A 17,532-nucleotide genomic window follows, 5' to 3' on the forward strand; every position below is an offset into this window, starting at 1 on the left:
GCTCTTTTGTGGGGGGCCCTGAAAGTAGCGTGACCGGATGTCCCGATTTTATAGGGACAGTCCTGATTTTTGGGTCTTTTTCTTATATAGGCTCCTATTACCCCCCATCTCCGTCCCGATTTTTCACAGTTGCTGTCTGGTCACCCTACCCGAAAGCAACCGGGGGGGGGGGGACCCCCCAAACCAAACGCAGGCAACCCCCAGGGTTCTGGAACAGGTGAATCTGGGGCCTGATGAGAGAAATTGGGGTCCCAGCCCATCGTGTTGTCTGGGGCCCTCCCATTGCAGTGGATTTGCACAGCCCTCACCGCCGTTTTGGGGCGCTCCGGGGGTGGGGCCGGGACAATTGTCCCCCCCTGCCCCTGCCGGGGGTGGGATCCCGGCGGGGGGGCTGGCACACTGCAGCCGGGCTTGAGGCGCGGCTCGGCGCTGGCCAGGAGCTCCCCGCGCCGGGCCCAACACGTGCAGGGCTCCCGGGGGCGGGCTGCTGCGGGGGCAGCCCCAGCTCAGGGGCTCCGCTGCGGGCAGACCCGGCGCTCCGGCTCCGCAGCCCGGCAGCCGCCCGCCCGCCGCTTCCTCCTGCCGGGCCTGGCGGGAGTTGTAGTGCGCAGGGCCCCGAGCCCGCCGGGCGGAGGCGGGCAGCCCGGCCCCCGGCGGACTACAAGTCCCAGGCAGGGCGGGTGGGCGTGTGCCGGGGGAGGCGGCGGCAGCAGGGGCAGGGGCAGGCCGCGCACTGGCACACGCCGCCGGGCAGCGCCGGGGCAACGTTGCGCCTCTGGCTCGCTCGCTCGCTGCCGGAGCCGGGGACGATGCAGGCGGAGTCGGGGATCGTGGCGGACTTCGAGGTCGGTGAGGAGTTTCACGAGGAGCCCAAGACCTACTATGAGCTGAAGAGCCAGCCCCTGAAAAGCAGGTGGGTGAGGGCGGCGGGCACTGCCAGGGCAGCGCGGTGCCCCTTCCTCTGCCCGTGTGCACCGCCTGCCCCCTTTCCATTCCCCCTCTGCCCCCTTCCATTCCCCCTTCTCTGCCCCCTTCCATTCCCCCTCTGCCCCCTTCCATTCCCCCTTCTCTGCCCCCTGTCCGTGTGCACCGCCTGCCCCCTTCCATTCCCCCTTCTCTGCCCCCTGCCCGTGTGCACCGCCTGCCCCCTTCCATTCCCCCTCTGCCCCCTTCCATTCCCCCTTCTCTGCCCCCTGTCCGTGTGCACCGCCTGCCCCCTTTCCATTCCCCCTCTGCCCCCTTCCATTCCCCCTTCTCTGCCCCCTGCCCGTGTGCACCGCCTGCCCCCTTTCCATTCCCCCTCTGCCCCCTTCCATTCCCCCTTCTCTGCCCCCTGCCCGTGTGCACCGCCTGCCCCCTTCCATTCCCCTTCTCTACCCCCTGCCCGTGTGCACCGCCTGCCCCCTTTCCATTCCCCCTCTGCCCCCTTCCATTCCCCCTTCTCTGCCCCCTGTCCGTGTTCACCGCCTGCCCCCTTCTATTCCCCCTCTGCCCCCTTTCCGTGTTCACCGCCTGCCCCCTTCCATGCCCCCTGTCCGTGTTCACCGCCTGCCCCCTTCCATTCCCCCTTCTCTGCCCCCTGTCCGTGTTCACCCCCTGCCCCCTTTCCATTCCTCCCCTGCCCCCTTTCTGTTCCTCCTCTGCCCCCTTCCATTCCCCCTTCTCTGCCCCCTGTCCGTGTTCACCGCCTGCCCCCTTTCTGTTCCTCCTCTGCCCCCTTCCATTCCCCTTCTCTGCCCCCTGCCCGTGTGCACCCCCTGCCCCCTTTCCATTCCTCCCCTGCCCCCTTTCCATTCCCCCTCTCTCTGCCCCATGTCTATGTTCACCGCCTGACCCCTTTCCTTTCATCCTCTGCCTCCTTTCCATTCCCCCTCTCTCTGCCCCCTGCCCGTGTTCACCGCCTGTCCCCTTTCCATTCCTCCTCTGCCCCCTGCCCGTGTTCACCGCCTGCCCCCTTTCCATTCCTCCTCTGCCCCCTGCCTGTGTTCATCCCCCTGTTCCCTTTCCATTCCTCCCCTGTCCGTGTTCATCTCCCCGCCCCATTCCCCCCCTGCTCATTGCCTGTGTTCATCCCTCTTCCCCCTTTCTATTCCTCCTCTGCCCCCTTTCTATTCCTCCTCTGCCCCCTTTTCATTCCTCCTCTTTCTGCCCCATGTCAATGTTCATCCCCCTCCCCCCTTTCCATTCTTCCTCTCCTCCCTTTCCATTCCCCCTTCCTCTGCCCCCTGTCTGTGTTCACCACCTGCCCCCTTTCCATTCCTCCTTTGCCCCCTGCCTATGTTGATCCCCCTGCCCGTGTTGATCCCCCTGCCCCCTTTGTATTCCCCCTCCCCCTGCCTCCTTTGCATTCCCCTTTCCATTTCTCCCTTGCCCCCTTTCCATTTCCCCTCTCTTCCCCCTAGCCTGTGTTCATCCCCTTTGCCCCCTTTCTATTCCTCCTCTGCCCCCTTTCCATTCCCCCTTCCTCTGCCCCCTCTCAACCTGCCCCATTCCCTCTCTCTGCCCCCTTTCCATTACCCCTTTCCCTCTGTCCTTTCTCTGCCCCCTTCTCTTCTACCTTTTCCTCCGCCCTCTTATTCTTTCTCCTCCTTAATCTGCCCTTCTCTCTCCCTCTTTCTGTCTCCCATGTCTCTAGGAGATATTCTCCCCCCCCCCCTTGGCCCAGATAGGAATGGAGAAAGGCTGCCCCTCCCCTGGCAGTGGCACTGTGGTGCTGCTTGTGCCCTGAAGCTGCAGGGCCTGTCCGTGTTTGGGCGCACTGGAGCTGGGTGCATGAATGCATAGGCTGTCACTGACACACAGCGTGGGACACTGTCAAAGCAGTTGCAAACGGCAGCCTGCTAATTTAGAGGCGAGGCAGGTTAGTGAAGCCAGGGATGTCACAATCTGAGGAGGCTGTTTGTTAGGGGATGATGATGATGGTGGTTTGCTGGTGTTTAAACCATGTCCCTGATTTGAAAAATGTTACCGAGGGAGTACTCTGGCTGCCATGTGTCTGCTGTTTGTATTCTGTGCTGCTGAATCAGCCCATTTGTAAACGTTAAACAAAATATATTGAAAGGAAACATCCTATGCTTTTGGGACCATAAAAGCAGCTATTTAATTCATGTTTCCTGTAATAATAGCAGTTTTGTTTGTCATGTGTTTGGGGGAGAGGGAGGGCCCAAGTTCTGGTGTGGTTTTATGTAAAGGGTATTATTGTTGGACATTATCCAGCCTTGGTCAAAGGATATCACTGTCATTCTTGGAGAGGCCCAGACTGTCACTAAAGCTTGACTGCACATAAAGGGTATAGAAGACAAAAAGTGAGAGAGAAATCTGCACCTTTTCTCTCAGGGCATGCAGTGCTCTAAACAAGTGAATACGTTGGATTGTTTGAGTGTTCTGATGAGATCATCTACCTAACATTGCATTAGTTTGTGGAAGAGTGAGGGGAAAACTCCGTCAGGTAAAATACATGCTCATGTACAGCACTGAGGGAGAATAGCTGTTTGTGCTGTTTCAGAGCCTGCAACATCTATTTGTATGCCATCATGCTAGCTTGATAAATGCTAGCTAGTCAGAACAAACTGGATATGCAGGCATACACTGTTTCACACTTTTGCACTAGAAATAGGTGCAGGACAGAATTTGGGATCCAGTCAATGCTAAATTAAAACAGGTGTTGCAAGGCTTGTAGTTTTTTTTTGTTTGTTTGTTTTGGAGCAGGCCCATGCTACTCGAAATCAATGAATGACATATTTAATTATTTAATTCAAGTTCTTGCAGTGGTGTTTACCACAGTTATTGTCATCTCAATCTGTTGTGTTATTTAGACAGGAGCTCCTCTTACACTGTATTGGAGCATTTGCTCCTTCTAGGGAACTGCTGGAAAAAGAAGACAAATGCATTTAGCACTTCAAGTCGTCTGTGCCTTGTGGGCCCTGCATGTTTTACTCTGTCAGCAATGTCTTTTTTCTTTTTATCTCTTCCTCTCTGGACTGTCTTCCAAGGCGCTTTGTCAAGAACAAACTTTCCATCCTCATCACAATGCTTACTGAAACATAGATGGCAAAAACAGTTTATCTAATTTATAGCCAAGCTTCTTGATAGCATATCTTGTTCTAGTTATTTTCAGTTTTGAAGTATGCTCCCTATGCACTGTCTCTGAGCACATGTATGTAGTTAAAATAGTGCATGGTGCATGCGGCAAATATTGAATAGTCATCTCATCTTTAGTAAGTCTATAAATAAGATCCTCAGCTCTCAAACAAAAGTCTTAAGTATATAGATAGCTATTGTACTGTGCCCTGCCGGCTTAAGAAAAATTCAAGCTATTTTGGGCCTGTGAATGCCCTGTAAAAACCCCTGGCACTAACACCCAGGCTTTCAAATCTGGGGATGCTTGGGGCTTGTCTTCATTGCAGTTAACTTGAGTTATAACTCAAGTGTTTCCCTGTCCACATGCAAAGCCACTTAGCTCAGTGTGGTGATGCTTTTAATTCAAGTTATCTTTCCCTCAGAAGTACATGCTAAAGCTGGCATTAGCCTAACACCTTCAGCTGCCAATTCGGCCACTGTGTGCAGCTGTTATTTTCCAGCATGGCTGCTTTTGCAGAGCTAAGCTAACTTGTGAAGAGTTAGGGTGACCAGATGTCCTGATTTGATAGGGACAGTCCTGATTTTTGGATTGCAACTGCTTTGGAGGACAGAGTCAAAATTCAAAATGATCTGGACAAATTGGAAAAATGGTCTGAGGTAAACAGGATGAAGTTCAATAAAGATAAATGCAACGTGCTCCACTTAGGAAGGAACAATCAGTTTCACACATACAGAATGGGAAGAGACTGTCTAGGAAGGAGTATGGCAGAAACAGATCTAGGGTCATAGTGGACCACAAGCTTAATATGAGTCAACAGTGTGATACTATTGCAAAAAAAGCAAACGTGATTCTGGGGTGCATTAACAGGTGTGTTGTAAACAAGACAAGAGAAGTCATTCTTCCGCTTTACTCTGCGCTGGTTAGGCCTCAACTGGAGTATTGTGTCCAGTTCTGGGCACCGCATTTCAAGAAAGATGTGGAGAAATTGGAGAGGGTCCAGAGAAGAGCAACAAGAATGATTAAAGGTCTTGAGAACATGACCTATGAAGGAAGGCTGAAGGAATTGGGTTTGTTTAGTTTGGAAAAGAGAAGACTGAGAGGGGACATGATAGCAGTTTTCAGGTATCTAAAACGGTGTCATCAGGAGGAGGGAGAAAACTTGTTTACCTTAGCCTCCAATGATAGAACAAGAAGCAATGGGCTTAAACTGCAGCAAGGGAGATTTAGGTTGGACATTAAGAAAAAATTCCAAACTGTCAGGGTAGTTAAACACTGGAATAGATTGCCTAGGGAAGTTGTGGAATCTCCATCTCTGGAGATATTTAAGAGTAGGTTAGATAAATGTCTATTAGGGATGGTCTAGACAGTATTTGGTCCTGCCATGAGGGCAGGGGACTGGACTGGATGACCTCTCGAGGTCCCTTCCAGTCCTTGAGTCTATGAGTCTTTTTCTTATATAGGCTCCTATTACCCTCTCCACCCTCATCCCAATTTTTCACACTACTTGTCTGGTCACCCTACGAAGTGTTCACTGTGCAGTAAAGTCATACCTGTAGTGCGAGCACTTCTAGACCGACTGCAATGGTGGCACCTGAGGAGAGAAGTGTTTCTCATGTAGCTAGGACCCAAACAATATAGGGCTTCAAAGTTCAGTGTCCACACCTTAAATTGCACCTGGAAGCTAGTGCAACCTAGAGGGTACTGGTGTTTCTTATGATTAGGGCTCTGTGTCTGTCATGGATGTCTCAGAAATCATGGATTCTGTGACTTTCTGCAACCTCTGTGATGTCTGCAGTGTCCGGTGTGACTGACTCCAGGGTTTCCCGAGCAGTGGCCGATGCAGCTGGCCCTGGGGACCACCTGAGCGCTGGTCCCGGGGTGGCGAGAGCAGTGGCACATGGGTGGCCCTGGGGTGGCCGGTGCTGCTGGCTGGCCTTGATGGGCCCCCCAGGGCAGTGCCCTGCCCTCCCCCAGAGCAGCACCCTCCTTGGCCCCCAGCTACGATTTAGTCATGAGTATTTTCAGTAAAAGTCATAGACGGTGAATTTTTGTGTATTGCTCATGACTTTTACTGAAAATACCCATGATTAAAATCATAGCCTTACTTATGATCAGTCTCCTTGAGCAATCATGTGGCCAGTAATCCAGTCTGTTAGGCCATCAGAGCAAGGATCTCCTAAATCAAGCTCCTAAATCAAGATGAATGGTTATCACCACCCCGTTTTGCTCCCCCAGGCACAGATAAACAAAGTGTTTTAGGCCTCTGGGATCTAGATGCATCCTATATTGTGAACTTCTGTGGGGGTTAAGTGGGCAAACCCACTCAGGAATGATGACCATATACTCAGTGGCTTCCTGAAACCAACCAGGATTATTTCCAGTGAACCTGGATTGAGCCTCAGTTTGCTGTCACATGAGCACAGGTACTTACCTCATCTGAGCTGCACACCTGGAATGCAAACACTGGGCCCTGTTTGTGTCCAAAGAAACAGAGATCGAGTCATTAAATCATAATGGTGGTTCTGCAGTCAGGACCACATTGCCGTGTTCCCCAGCAGCCTCATGTGCACATTGAGCAGCAAGGGTGGCAGAACAGAAACTTGTTGGAGGGATGTAGGGTGTGTGAGAGACACTACAAGAGAGTGCTCTCAGGTGCACTAATAATTACCTAAACTGCAGTGACATGGGGAGAGTGGACATTGTTGACATTGACCCAACTAGCCCAGCTTGTGCACACCATTGTATCACCAGTGTGTAGCCCTGGACTCTTGCAGCGCTCAGAGCAGGCTGGGCTGAGGCAGGGAGCCCAGTCTCTGGTGGGCTTCAAGTCCATCCCAGCTAGGGTCAACAGCCAGGTTAATAAAACATGGTGGATGATAGCAACAAAGGATGCTGCTAGAACTAGTTAACCTGACCTGTTTCCATCAATAGGGGAAGATCAGCCAGTGAGACCCTCTGTTGTTTCTCTGCTCTGCCCATGCCTGAAGCCTGACTGGTGATTGTCAAGGACAGCTGAGAACATCAAGAGTCCGATTCCCTTTTCTTGGTCATATTAGTGTAAATCAGGAGTAACTGCCCTGAAGTTCATGGAATTACATTCTCTTCTCAACAGCCTTACCCCAAAAGTCACTTAAGGAATCAAGTGATAGTGAGATAATAATGAACATCAGCGGATGGTTTGTTGAACAAGAGCCTTTATGGCCACTTGGTTGAGCAGTGCCAGCGCTCTGCCTTTCCTTGCTAATCCCCACTAACAGGACTCAATTTCTTCTTGTGTTTTTTACTAGCGATGAGGGGCACAGAATACTTTCAGCTTGTAAGCAAATCGGAAGCTCCCCTTGCACACCTAGAGCCTCAGTCAGGGGTACATGGCATTTGTGCCCTCCAGCTCCAGACATAAATGCAATAATAATACAGTGCTTTTCATCAGTAGATTTCAAAGCTCCTTCCAAAGGAGGTTATCATTATGCCCATCTTACAGATGGGGAAAGCAAGGCACAGAGGAAGGGGATGTCATTTGCTCGCTCTCACCCAGCAGGCCAGGAGCAGAGCCCAGGTCTCTGGAGTCCCACTCTGATGCTCTGTCCACTAAGCAATACTGCCTGTCTTTATTCACATAGACAAAATCAATCCCGCCCAAAGATGGGGAAATCCTCTGTGGAACCAACCAGTAGGCCTCTCATTTCTGCCCAAAAGGGGAAATACTTTTTCTCTATAGTCTCATTGGAGTGATGAGGCAGAACCTCCATTATTGACCCTCACCTCACATGGGAAATCCACCCAGCATGATATATATTAAAAAAAATCCAGCTGCCTCCTACCCCAAAAGGCTCACCCATAACTTCATTTCCGAATTTAACTCAGCACTTGCAGTATTGATCTCCCTCCTTCAAATTCTGTTATACTGCATCTTCCACCCAATTCACCAGTCTCCCATTTTCTTCTATGCACACTCCTGTTGGATAATTCAAGATTTCAATCCAAAGCTGCAGGGGATCCTCTAATAAAATCTCTTTGCTCTAAATGCTGTCCTAGGCCATGCCACAACAGAATGCTAGAGGCCAGTGAAAAATGTAAGTCCAGCAAAAAAGCCCAGTAACAAGAACTGAAAATACTATGCTGGGCTAAGATACAGTGATTCCTAAGGGACCTATGAGAATTTAGCCTTTATGACTGGGAAGTGCTAGACATGTTTAAGGGTTCTCTGGAATTTGTTGTGGTTGAGCTTAAGCCTTTGGAAACTAAACAGTTCTTATGTGCACCCTCGTTTCCGCATAGTCATTTTTAGATGTGAGAGAGAACTGGGATATGTGAATAAATCAATATGACAAGGATTTTTAATACCTTTATTTTATTTATTACTAGACTGCAGAATGTAAGATGAAATCTTGCCCTCCCTAGCTCATATGCAAACCCTTTAAGTAAGCATTACATATGCAATACTGAAGGCGGATTTGACCCTTTGCTGTCACTGGGAGGCTCTGCATTTAAGTTAGCTAACTTTGTGTGATGGTCTAAGCTTACTGTTAATACAGATGTGCTAAGAACAGTGAAAACTGGCTGGTTTGGTTTATTTGCTTCTCCTTTTTCCTCCCAGTAATATAAACTCATTTGGGTTATATGCTTGATATAGTGAAGGCCTACAGAATGTCAATTTATTGTAGCTGACGGTTTCAATTTTACAGAATCTGCATTTCACCAAGAATTGCAAGCTAATTATTTTACTATTTCTGCCACTGCACTGCTGATCTTTTTCAGCTTAAATTTAATATCCTAAGAATGATCCTGCTATGAAATTTGTATTTTAAGTGGAAAAAGTTAAGAGAAACTCTGTTTGCATGGTAATTTTTTAAAAAGAAGCTTATGCATATTTTATCAGTAATAATTTTGAGATTTAATTTATTGAATTACTGAAGTTTATATCAAATTATCATAACTCTAGATATTCAGATATATTCAACTACAGATATGTATCAGCTACATGTATTTCACTAAAGTAAATCATACCTCAGATCTAGCCAGCATGCAGGTCTTCACTTATTTTATGCCATCTTGTGCTGCTCTCAGAGTTGGAGATTGACTGACTGGTTAAATTAATTTTCCTTCTCTTAGGCCACGTCTACACGACAGCATAAAATCGAAATTATTAAAACCGGTTTATAAAACTGGTTTTATAAAATCGATTTTACGCGTCCACACTAGGGCACATTAATTCGGTGGTGTGTGTCCATGGTCCTAGGCTACCATCGATTTCCGGAGCGGTGCACTCTGGGTAGCTCAGTAAAAGAATGAGACCAATTACTTCGATTTCCGTCCACACTAACCCTAAATCGATATAGTAATATCGATTTTAGGGTTACTCCTCTCGTTGGGGAGGAGTACAGAAATCGATTTTAAGAGCCCTTAAAATCGATTTAAAGTGCCTTGTAGTGTGGACGGGTACAGCGTTAAATCGATTTAACGCTGTTTAAATCGATTTAACGCTGTAGTGTGGACCAGGCCTTAGAAGACTGTATATTAGCAAGGGTAGTATCTAAGGAGGGTGGAAGGGACGGGGGGGACCCTCGGTGCACATATTTTTGCAGAGAATCCTAACTCTGAAACGAAACCGGCCTGTTCTAAAGTTCTTTACTACGCATATGATCAAATCTAATTTTGTACATTAATTTTGCAGTGTGATTTAGGTTTTAAACTCGATTATGTTAGGATTTTCAATCTTGTGTTTGTTCTTTTTTCAGATTACTGCTATTTATGGATCTTATTCAAGGGTTTTATATTCTCGTTGAGTTCTGCAGTGCAGTTTGTTCAGACTGTTTATATCTGTTCCAGTTGTGCAAGAAGTGGAAAATATCCTTTATTTAGAACAGGTCACATGTGCTTACATCAAGGAACAGAGTCTCAATATTTTAAAAAAATGCATCTTAGAGGAACAAATTTAAAACAGTTTCTGAACGGTTTTTCCCTCCCTAGATCAACATTAGCATACTTTTTAAGTAACAACAAGAAAGTATAGCAACGGAGTGTAAGTAAAGTAAAACATGTAGGGTGAAATTTTCAAAAGCACTTAGCACTGGAGTGTGGTCTCATTGATTTCAGTGGGAGAAGAGTTAGGCCAGTGCAGTGTATCTTTGAAGATCCCTCCTTTAACATTTTTGTGAGGGAATAAATTACCTGATGATTATTCTACACCTCAAATTCACATCACTACAGAGAGAAACCTAGCCACAGATGATTACAGTACCTGAAATATCACTTTATTATTATTATTATTATTTTATGTTTGGAAACACAACAGAAATGTACCCATATAATATAGTAACTAGCTTTATATAGTGCTTTTCATCAGTAGATCTCAAAATGATTTACAAAGGTGAGTGATTGTAATTGGGATGACTCTTATATGAAAATGTGGGGAAAGCTAAACCATCCAAAATATTTCTTATACAGGGAGCTGGTGGTGACACTTCTATTTAGGTAAAATTTTCCATTGTAAAAGATTACTGTGCCCTTCTCTCTGTGAAGCTCTGGTACCTCCATTGTTTGCTGCAGCCCTTTGATAATTGGCATGGGGGACAACCTTGGGATACAGAAATGCCTTTTCTTTGTCCCATGATTTTCAGTTCAGCTTTTAGTGCGAAGTAACTCTTAAAGATCACCATTTCATTTCTCTCGTTTGCATTTCTCAAGCAGCCTGCCAAATTAATGACAAAACATTCTCAGACCAAGCTGACACCCCTGCCACACCTGAGAGCCGCCAGAGGAGCTAGTGGGGAAGAGCAACAGGCAGGGTGTATGTATTACGTAAGACATAGTCTTTAATTAATGCTTACATACTGTTTTTTTCTGCAGATCCTTGCATCACTTAGTGTCCAAGATCAATGCACAAGTGGGCAGAATTAAGGTAGCGGAGACCGCTGTAAACCTGACATTTCCTAATTTTTGAGTGTCTGACTATGCAACCTAAATAACATAGGTTGCTAACAACTTGTACAGAATCTAAGTTTTCATTTTAAAAAAAACAACAAAAACAGTCCCCTTTGGGTTGTGAACATAGCCTTCTAAATGTGACTGACCATAAACTCATGTGCTGTGCAGTATGCAGACAGATCGCTCTAGGGCTGATGCTTTGCTTAAAGCTTCCTCAGCAGCGTTGGAGGTACATTGAGGAAACCCTGGGCAGAAGCCCTGTTGGGTGCTGTGAAATTGGCAAAAATCTAGTCAATTTCATGTTGTTGCTGGGTGATTGGAATCCAGATAGAGGCTGGGAAGGGGAAGAGTAATAGAGACTTTCAGGTATGTTGTTTGACATATAAATATCACTTCTTATCATACACTCCTGTAATGAAAACTTTAATAGGAAAAGTTAGAGATTTGCGGAGCTCTTCTGTTCAAAATATACTTGCTTTCTGGTTATGACTAATATAGAGAGAAACCTATGGGTTTTGAATAGGACAGTTTGAATATAAATTTGTTTGGAAAATGTTATATTTGTCCCTGCATTTCAAAGCAAATCCCCCTTTTGCATTTAAAACAAACAAAAAAAATGAGCCAGTAAGTTTCAGGTTTTTTGTTTTAATTCCAAAACACTGACTTAGTATGTTGACTCAGGACAATCTTTAATTACCAGTTTGACATTTCAATGCTAGCAGGAAAATTAGGGAGCTGTGAACAAGTTCTATCAACACTTTGTCCATAGGTGGTGGTTTTCCTGTTTTAGATTCTCAGATGTTTTAATGTGCAATGTAATGGCCTGATTCTATTATCTTTGTTTACTAAAACTCATGCTGACTGAAGTAGTTTTGCCAGAATAAGGCTGCATGATTACGTGCTGTAACAGGGTTAATTTTACATGGAAACCTGTCACCTTGCATTATATTATTATTATTATGCTTGATTCATGACTTTTCTTACTGGTCCATGCAGTAAAACTGGAACAGTTACAGGGTAATGAATAGCATGCATACTGTTACGGCTTCCATTTTATATTTGCAGTATAGGAGCAATGTAAGTAAACTGAAAACAGTTTGTTCTGCATTAATATGTATTAGTAGCATACTCTTGCTTGGTTTGCATATATCCAGAGAAGGTCATGGGTTACTGATATAAGGATTTGGTTTGAAATATGTAGACTCCCTGGAATCAAAGACAGGGATCCTGGCAGGGTCAGCTCAGCCTGTCATCCTTTGAGGTAGATAAAATGAGTTCTATGCAGACAACTCCCTAGAGTCCAACGGCCTGTTTGCTCTGTGAAGGCATTAAAGATTCCAAGGTTTCTTTGGAAGAGCAGGGCTTTATCTATGTGTCCATGGCCAGAATTTCACCTTTTGACCAACCCCAGTGTTCTCTACCCAGAAATGTCTTCTTTCAGTGGTGAAGTGATTTCTTTTAAGTGTGTGGACCCCAACCCTGCAAAGGGGTCCCAACGACAACCTACTGGTGTCCCTGGGACTCCATGAGAGAGTCAGATTCTGAGCTTATAAATCACTCTTGTTTGCAGAATACTTCAGGATCTTTCAGGATGACAGGCACTATATCTTCTAAGGAGATATATGTATCATCAATATGAACGTTGTTCCTTTCACTGTAATACAGTGGTCGGCAACCTCTGGCATGCGGCTCGACAGGGTAAGCACCTTGGCAAGCCGGGCCAGTTTGTTTACCTGCCGCGTTCACAGGTTCGGCCGACTGCAGCTCCTACTGGCTGCGGTTCGCCGTCCCAGGCCAATGGGAGTGGCGGGAAGTGGCACGGGCGAGGGATGTGCTGGCTGCCGCTTAGCACCACCCTCATTGGCCTGGGATGGCTAATGGTGGCCAGTGGGAGCCACGGTTGGCCTAACCTGCCGTCGTGGCAGGCAAACAAACTGGCCCGACCTGCCAATGTGTTTACCCTGGCGAGCCGTGTGCCAGAGGTTGCTAACCTCTGCTGTACTGCTAGGTATAGGAACTAATAGAACATTCTCATGTTTATTGCTAGATGCCCACAGGAGTTCAATTGCCCTTTAATATTATCACTAACTGTCTTTAATAGCTTAAGTGTTACCTCTAGTTCATATTTTATTGAACAAATGACACCTGTACTGTAACTTGTTCTATCGTATTTGCATCTTTCTAACCATCTTTCTGCCAAAGAGTCAACCCAAAGTCCAGTAATTTGTATCTGTCTTCATTGATTATACAAGTATCAGACATGCATCTGAGTTAGTGGGTATTCACCCACGAAAGCTCATGCTCCAAAACCTCTGTTAGTCTATAAGGTGCCACAGGATTCTTTGCTGCTTTTATTGATTATACAGAAATCCTCTATAAGATTCCCCCTTCCCCCGCACATCACTAGCAGCCACTCTATAGATTGAGCTGGCAGGATAAGGGAGAAATGTGTTGCTGCCATATAGACTTACTACTTCAAACACGAACCAACAGAAATTTGTGAGGTGATAACTGTTATATTTAATGCTGTGTAAAGGAGAATAGAAGTTTGTCATAGGAGTTCACGTTAGTATTTTAATACTTCAATTAACAGCCTTTAACAGTAAGTATTATTATTTTTTTAAACTCAATCCCTATGAAGATTTTGCCTGTACAGTATAACTAGACAATAGAGGACAAAGACGAGTTCATGTAAGTGCATTCTGTAATACATTATGCTGGGAAAATAGCACTGAGAAAAAACAAACAACTCTTTCAGGGGGGGAAAAAGAGTATCAAAGACAATGTGGTACTATAAGATACAATTTAAAGGGTTGAGCCTGCAAAACATATTCCACGTAAATAGTCCTTGCTCACACGAGCAGTCACATTCAAGTCAATGAGGCTGCTCCTTGAGTAGGGATTGCAGGATCTCGTCCCGGTTTTGTAAAGCCTATCATAATATCCATAGGCCAAGTTTACCAGTATGCTGTGGTGACACAAAGCAACTGCAAATCTGGCTTAACCAGCTGTTTAGGTTGTCTTTATGGCTCCTTTGCACAGCTCTGATAATGCACATCAGCCAGAGCATGCTTGGGAATTTGGCCCTCTATCCCCAATTAGTCCACAGAATTAGAATTAATTGCAGGGTTAATAAGTAGAACTGGAAGAGAGAAATGGAGATCTATGGGTCAGGAAGAAGGATCGCATTGGGCCAAACGTTCAAAGGCACCTGTAGCATCTCTTAACTGGTATGTATTGCAAAGGTGTATGTACATTTTTGGTTTTGTTTTTGTTTTTGGCAAACACTCACTTTCACACACAAATGATAGTTTATACACACACAAACCCTATTTGTGCAGATTTAGAGAAACGGGCTTTATATGTTTGCAAATGCAGCATTTTTGTGTGCAGGAAAACCTTGCTGACAAAACACTGTCAGGCTTCTGTTTGGCTTGATGTCATTCAAGGACAGGTCTGTTTTAGGCTTTACTCTCTATGTGCCATTCATATCTCTAGGGATTAGTCAAAAATTCCTGTTTGTTCAGGTATCAGTCGATCAAAGCTCGCCGATGAGACTTGGGATGCTGAGGCAGCTTTTACCTGGTAGCGCCTATAACAATACAGATTGCTGCACAAGTAGTTGAAATCCAGTGAATAGAATAGGGTTCTGGCAGGGACAGTGGGGAGTTCTGGATCTGAGAGGGTAGGCAGAAATGAGAGCCACTCGAGTGGAGAAATACAGCTGGAATAAAGAAATTGGACCCATTGGAGTGTTCTGGATTAAGGAGGCAATAGAGTAGGAAAGGAATTATTATTTACTGCTTGATATATTATAGTAGGAGCTAAAGGACTTACCCAAGACCTGGGACCCTGTTGTGCTCGCTATTGTAAACTCATATAGGAATTGGAACTGTTGATTCCCTCTTGGGGAGTGTGGGGAAGCACCCAGTAGGAGTTGAGGTGGAACCAAAGTAAGGAGGGAGTTGTTTCGGGGCAGGAAGATTGAGGTAGGAGCTGGGACCATTCAGGTTCATGGTGTCAGGAGGATAGGAAAAGGGGGCATAGGAATTGCTGGTGTTTCCAGCTAGGGAGGGAAAGCAATAGTGCTAGTTGGGAGATTGAGGTGTTTTAAATGGGAAGGCAATGGCTGAAGCAGCAGAGCCTGGCTAAACCTGTCTTGTGTATCTTTTATGTATTTTATTGTCTTGACTTTCAAGACTTTTTTTTAAGTGAGGGAGGAGCATTTTTACAAGGAAAATTTCCAAAGCAAATAACCTTGAAGCGTAGTTTAATGCAATATACAGTAGAAATTCAGAACAGAAAACAATACCACCCCCACTCGTCTGTTGTTTGAAAAGTTCAGCCTGCCCTAATCACACAGAGATATAACCTGTGAGAGAAGCAGGATGATGCTGAGATGTGGAACTCCAGCAAGAGGAAGCTGGGTTGTAGAGAAGAGTAAAAAAGCTTTCTTGTTGGGCTGCTCATCTGCAGCCTTCAACTCACAGGAGATCAGTGAGAACACAGTAGCCCAGTAATGTGATTCCCTGGAGATGTCACAGTTTTTTATTTGGATTTCTGCTCACTCTAGAGGGCATACTTGCATTCTTTATTCATTCAGACTAGAGGATTTGCCTTTCCCAAAACCTCAGCCATACTAGGGGCATGCCCCTTCTGTCAGTTTATCTGATGAAGACATTGACCTTGTTAGGAACAGTTGCTCAGTGTTTTTTTTGTTTGTGAAGTGGAGGCTGCTGTTTGATGTTTATTGCAGCTCTGAAAACGACAAGGTATTCATCCACTAAGCTGCTGCCTCTGTTTGTTAAACTTGTGCACAGTGGCTTTGGAATTCAGGCTAACCAGTGTGGTGTGTAACTGTTCATTTTGTTCCCTTATCTTCCCACCTGTCCATTTTATTCACCTGTCCAACACCTAGACTGTAAGCAAGGAGCGTCGTCTTTGTTGTTTATCTGTACAGCTCATGGCACAAAGAGGCCCTGATCCTAGGTGCTACCAGAATGCATGTAAATAATACCAAGAAAAAATATTGTAATTATCACTGAGACCTCTTATATACAATAAGAGTTTTTTAAGAATGAAGCAGTGCTTCCATCTCTGAATTAACCGATGAGTCAAAAGGATATTACTTCACAATAAGATCCCTTTGCAGTACAGTTTTTCCCCAGTTCAGACTGGCTGGGACCTTGGGATTTTTTCACCTTCTGTATAGCATGGAGTGCTGGTCACCTGCCAGAATTACCTGAGTATATCACACGTAATCTATTGCCTTGGGCGTTGATGCACCTTGTCCCTCCTGTTCTCTGCCTGTGGCACGTAATAGTTTAGTCTCCAGTGAGCTATAATATTTTGGTTGTTGGGTTTAGTGGGCTGGGTTGGCAGTGGTCAGACTAGATGATCTGGGGTCTCTTCTGATCTTAAACTCTGACTGTCTGTTACAAAAAGAAAATTGTCCAAAACTTTGAGGATGCCATCTAGAAGATGCTGTGAATTCTGGATTCCCTCTTCAAAATAAGAATTCAAATATTTGAGTGTCAAGTTTGCCCAAGAATATGAGAGCCAAGATGCCTGAATTGCTACAGAGAGGGAAAGTAAGTTGCTTTAGAGGAGGTGTGGTTTTGATACACCCAATATTGGGCAATCAAAGGGTCTTTCTAGCATAGTGCACATAAATTCAGGAAGCCATCAAGAGAGGCAAGAAGATCTAGAAGCTGGTGAAGGGTGTGAATCTCTTCTTTGAGAGGACTTCATTTTAAGTGATGTGGAATGCCAGAGAGTTTGATAGAATCAGAGAGGCCGAGAATGCCCATATGTGAGTGGATTATTTCTGCTAAGTTGCAGCCATTACATTACAAAGATGGGGTTGAAGCACAGGAGGGTCTTAAAATAAGATTTCTGTAATTTATACAAGTTCATGCTTGATATGTGGATGTAAAGAGCACTGGTTGCTATAGAACATCACGTTGAAATTTGTATAATGATTCGTTTGATTCTGGTTGTTGAACAAGTTACAATTTCAATTCAATTGTAAAGCAATTCTGCCGGTGATAAGCTGGTGTCTGGATAGTGTGGTGGAACCTAGATAGTGTGGCAGTGAATGCATTAGCATTGTATATGGAGCCTGATCTGTAGCTCATTGCAGTCGATGAAAGGGCTCCCACTGACTTCAGTGGGCTTTGGGTCATGGCTGTAGATAGGCAGTTTATTTTACATTAGAAGCTGTACTGTCAGAGCCCTCCATTCTGAATGACTAAAGATACATCGTGTACGCTGCTGGCACAGAGCAATTACCTCCATTTTTCATATACATCAAACAATATGGAGGTGATGAAACAAATCTACCTGTTGCAAAGATCTTGGGTGTGCTGAAGTCAGGCTAGTAAGGACGCTATTGTAGCTAGGCTTTTGTTATTAATAAGCTTTAACAATCTAAAGTTTGGATTCTGTTCACTAATCATAATGGATGCAAGTCACTCCACTGCAGAGGGCCAACATAATATTGGCCCCATGCTCCGCTTAAGTCC

General features: G+C 45.5%; 1 protein-coding gene across 14 annotated transcripts in view; it reads left to right on the top strand.

The window, feature by feature from the left end:
• The first annotated feature begins 720 nt into the window (after positions 1-720).
• MITF (melanocyte inducing transcription factor) overlaps positions 721-17,532 on the top strand; it is a 183,009-nt gene continuing 166,197 nt past the window's right edge. For 5 of the 14 annotated variants that reach the window (XM_050957421.1, XM_050957425.1, XM_050957427.1 and 2 more), the window contains exon 1: positions 721-913. In XM_050957421.1, coding sequence (XP_050813378.1) covers positions 810-913 — 104 coding nt within the window. In that variant the 5' untranslated portion in view covers positions 721-809. Of the gene's footprint in view, positions 914-2,767; positions 2,861-10,930; positions 10,983-11,271; positions 11,375-17,532 lie in introns of those variants that run through there. The other 9 variants (XM_050957420.1, XM_050957422.1, XM_050957429.1 and 6 more) reach the window with 5 other exon arrangements.

This window comes from Gopherus flavomarginatus, chromosome 6 (assembly GCF_025201925.1).
Source record: "Gopherus flavomarginatus isolate rGopFla2 chromosome 6, rGopFla2.mat.asm, whole genome shotgun sequence".
Lineage (NCBI taxonomy): Eukaryota > Metazoa > Chordata > Testudines > Testudinidae > Gopherus > Gopherus flavomarginatus.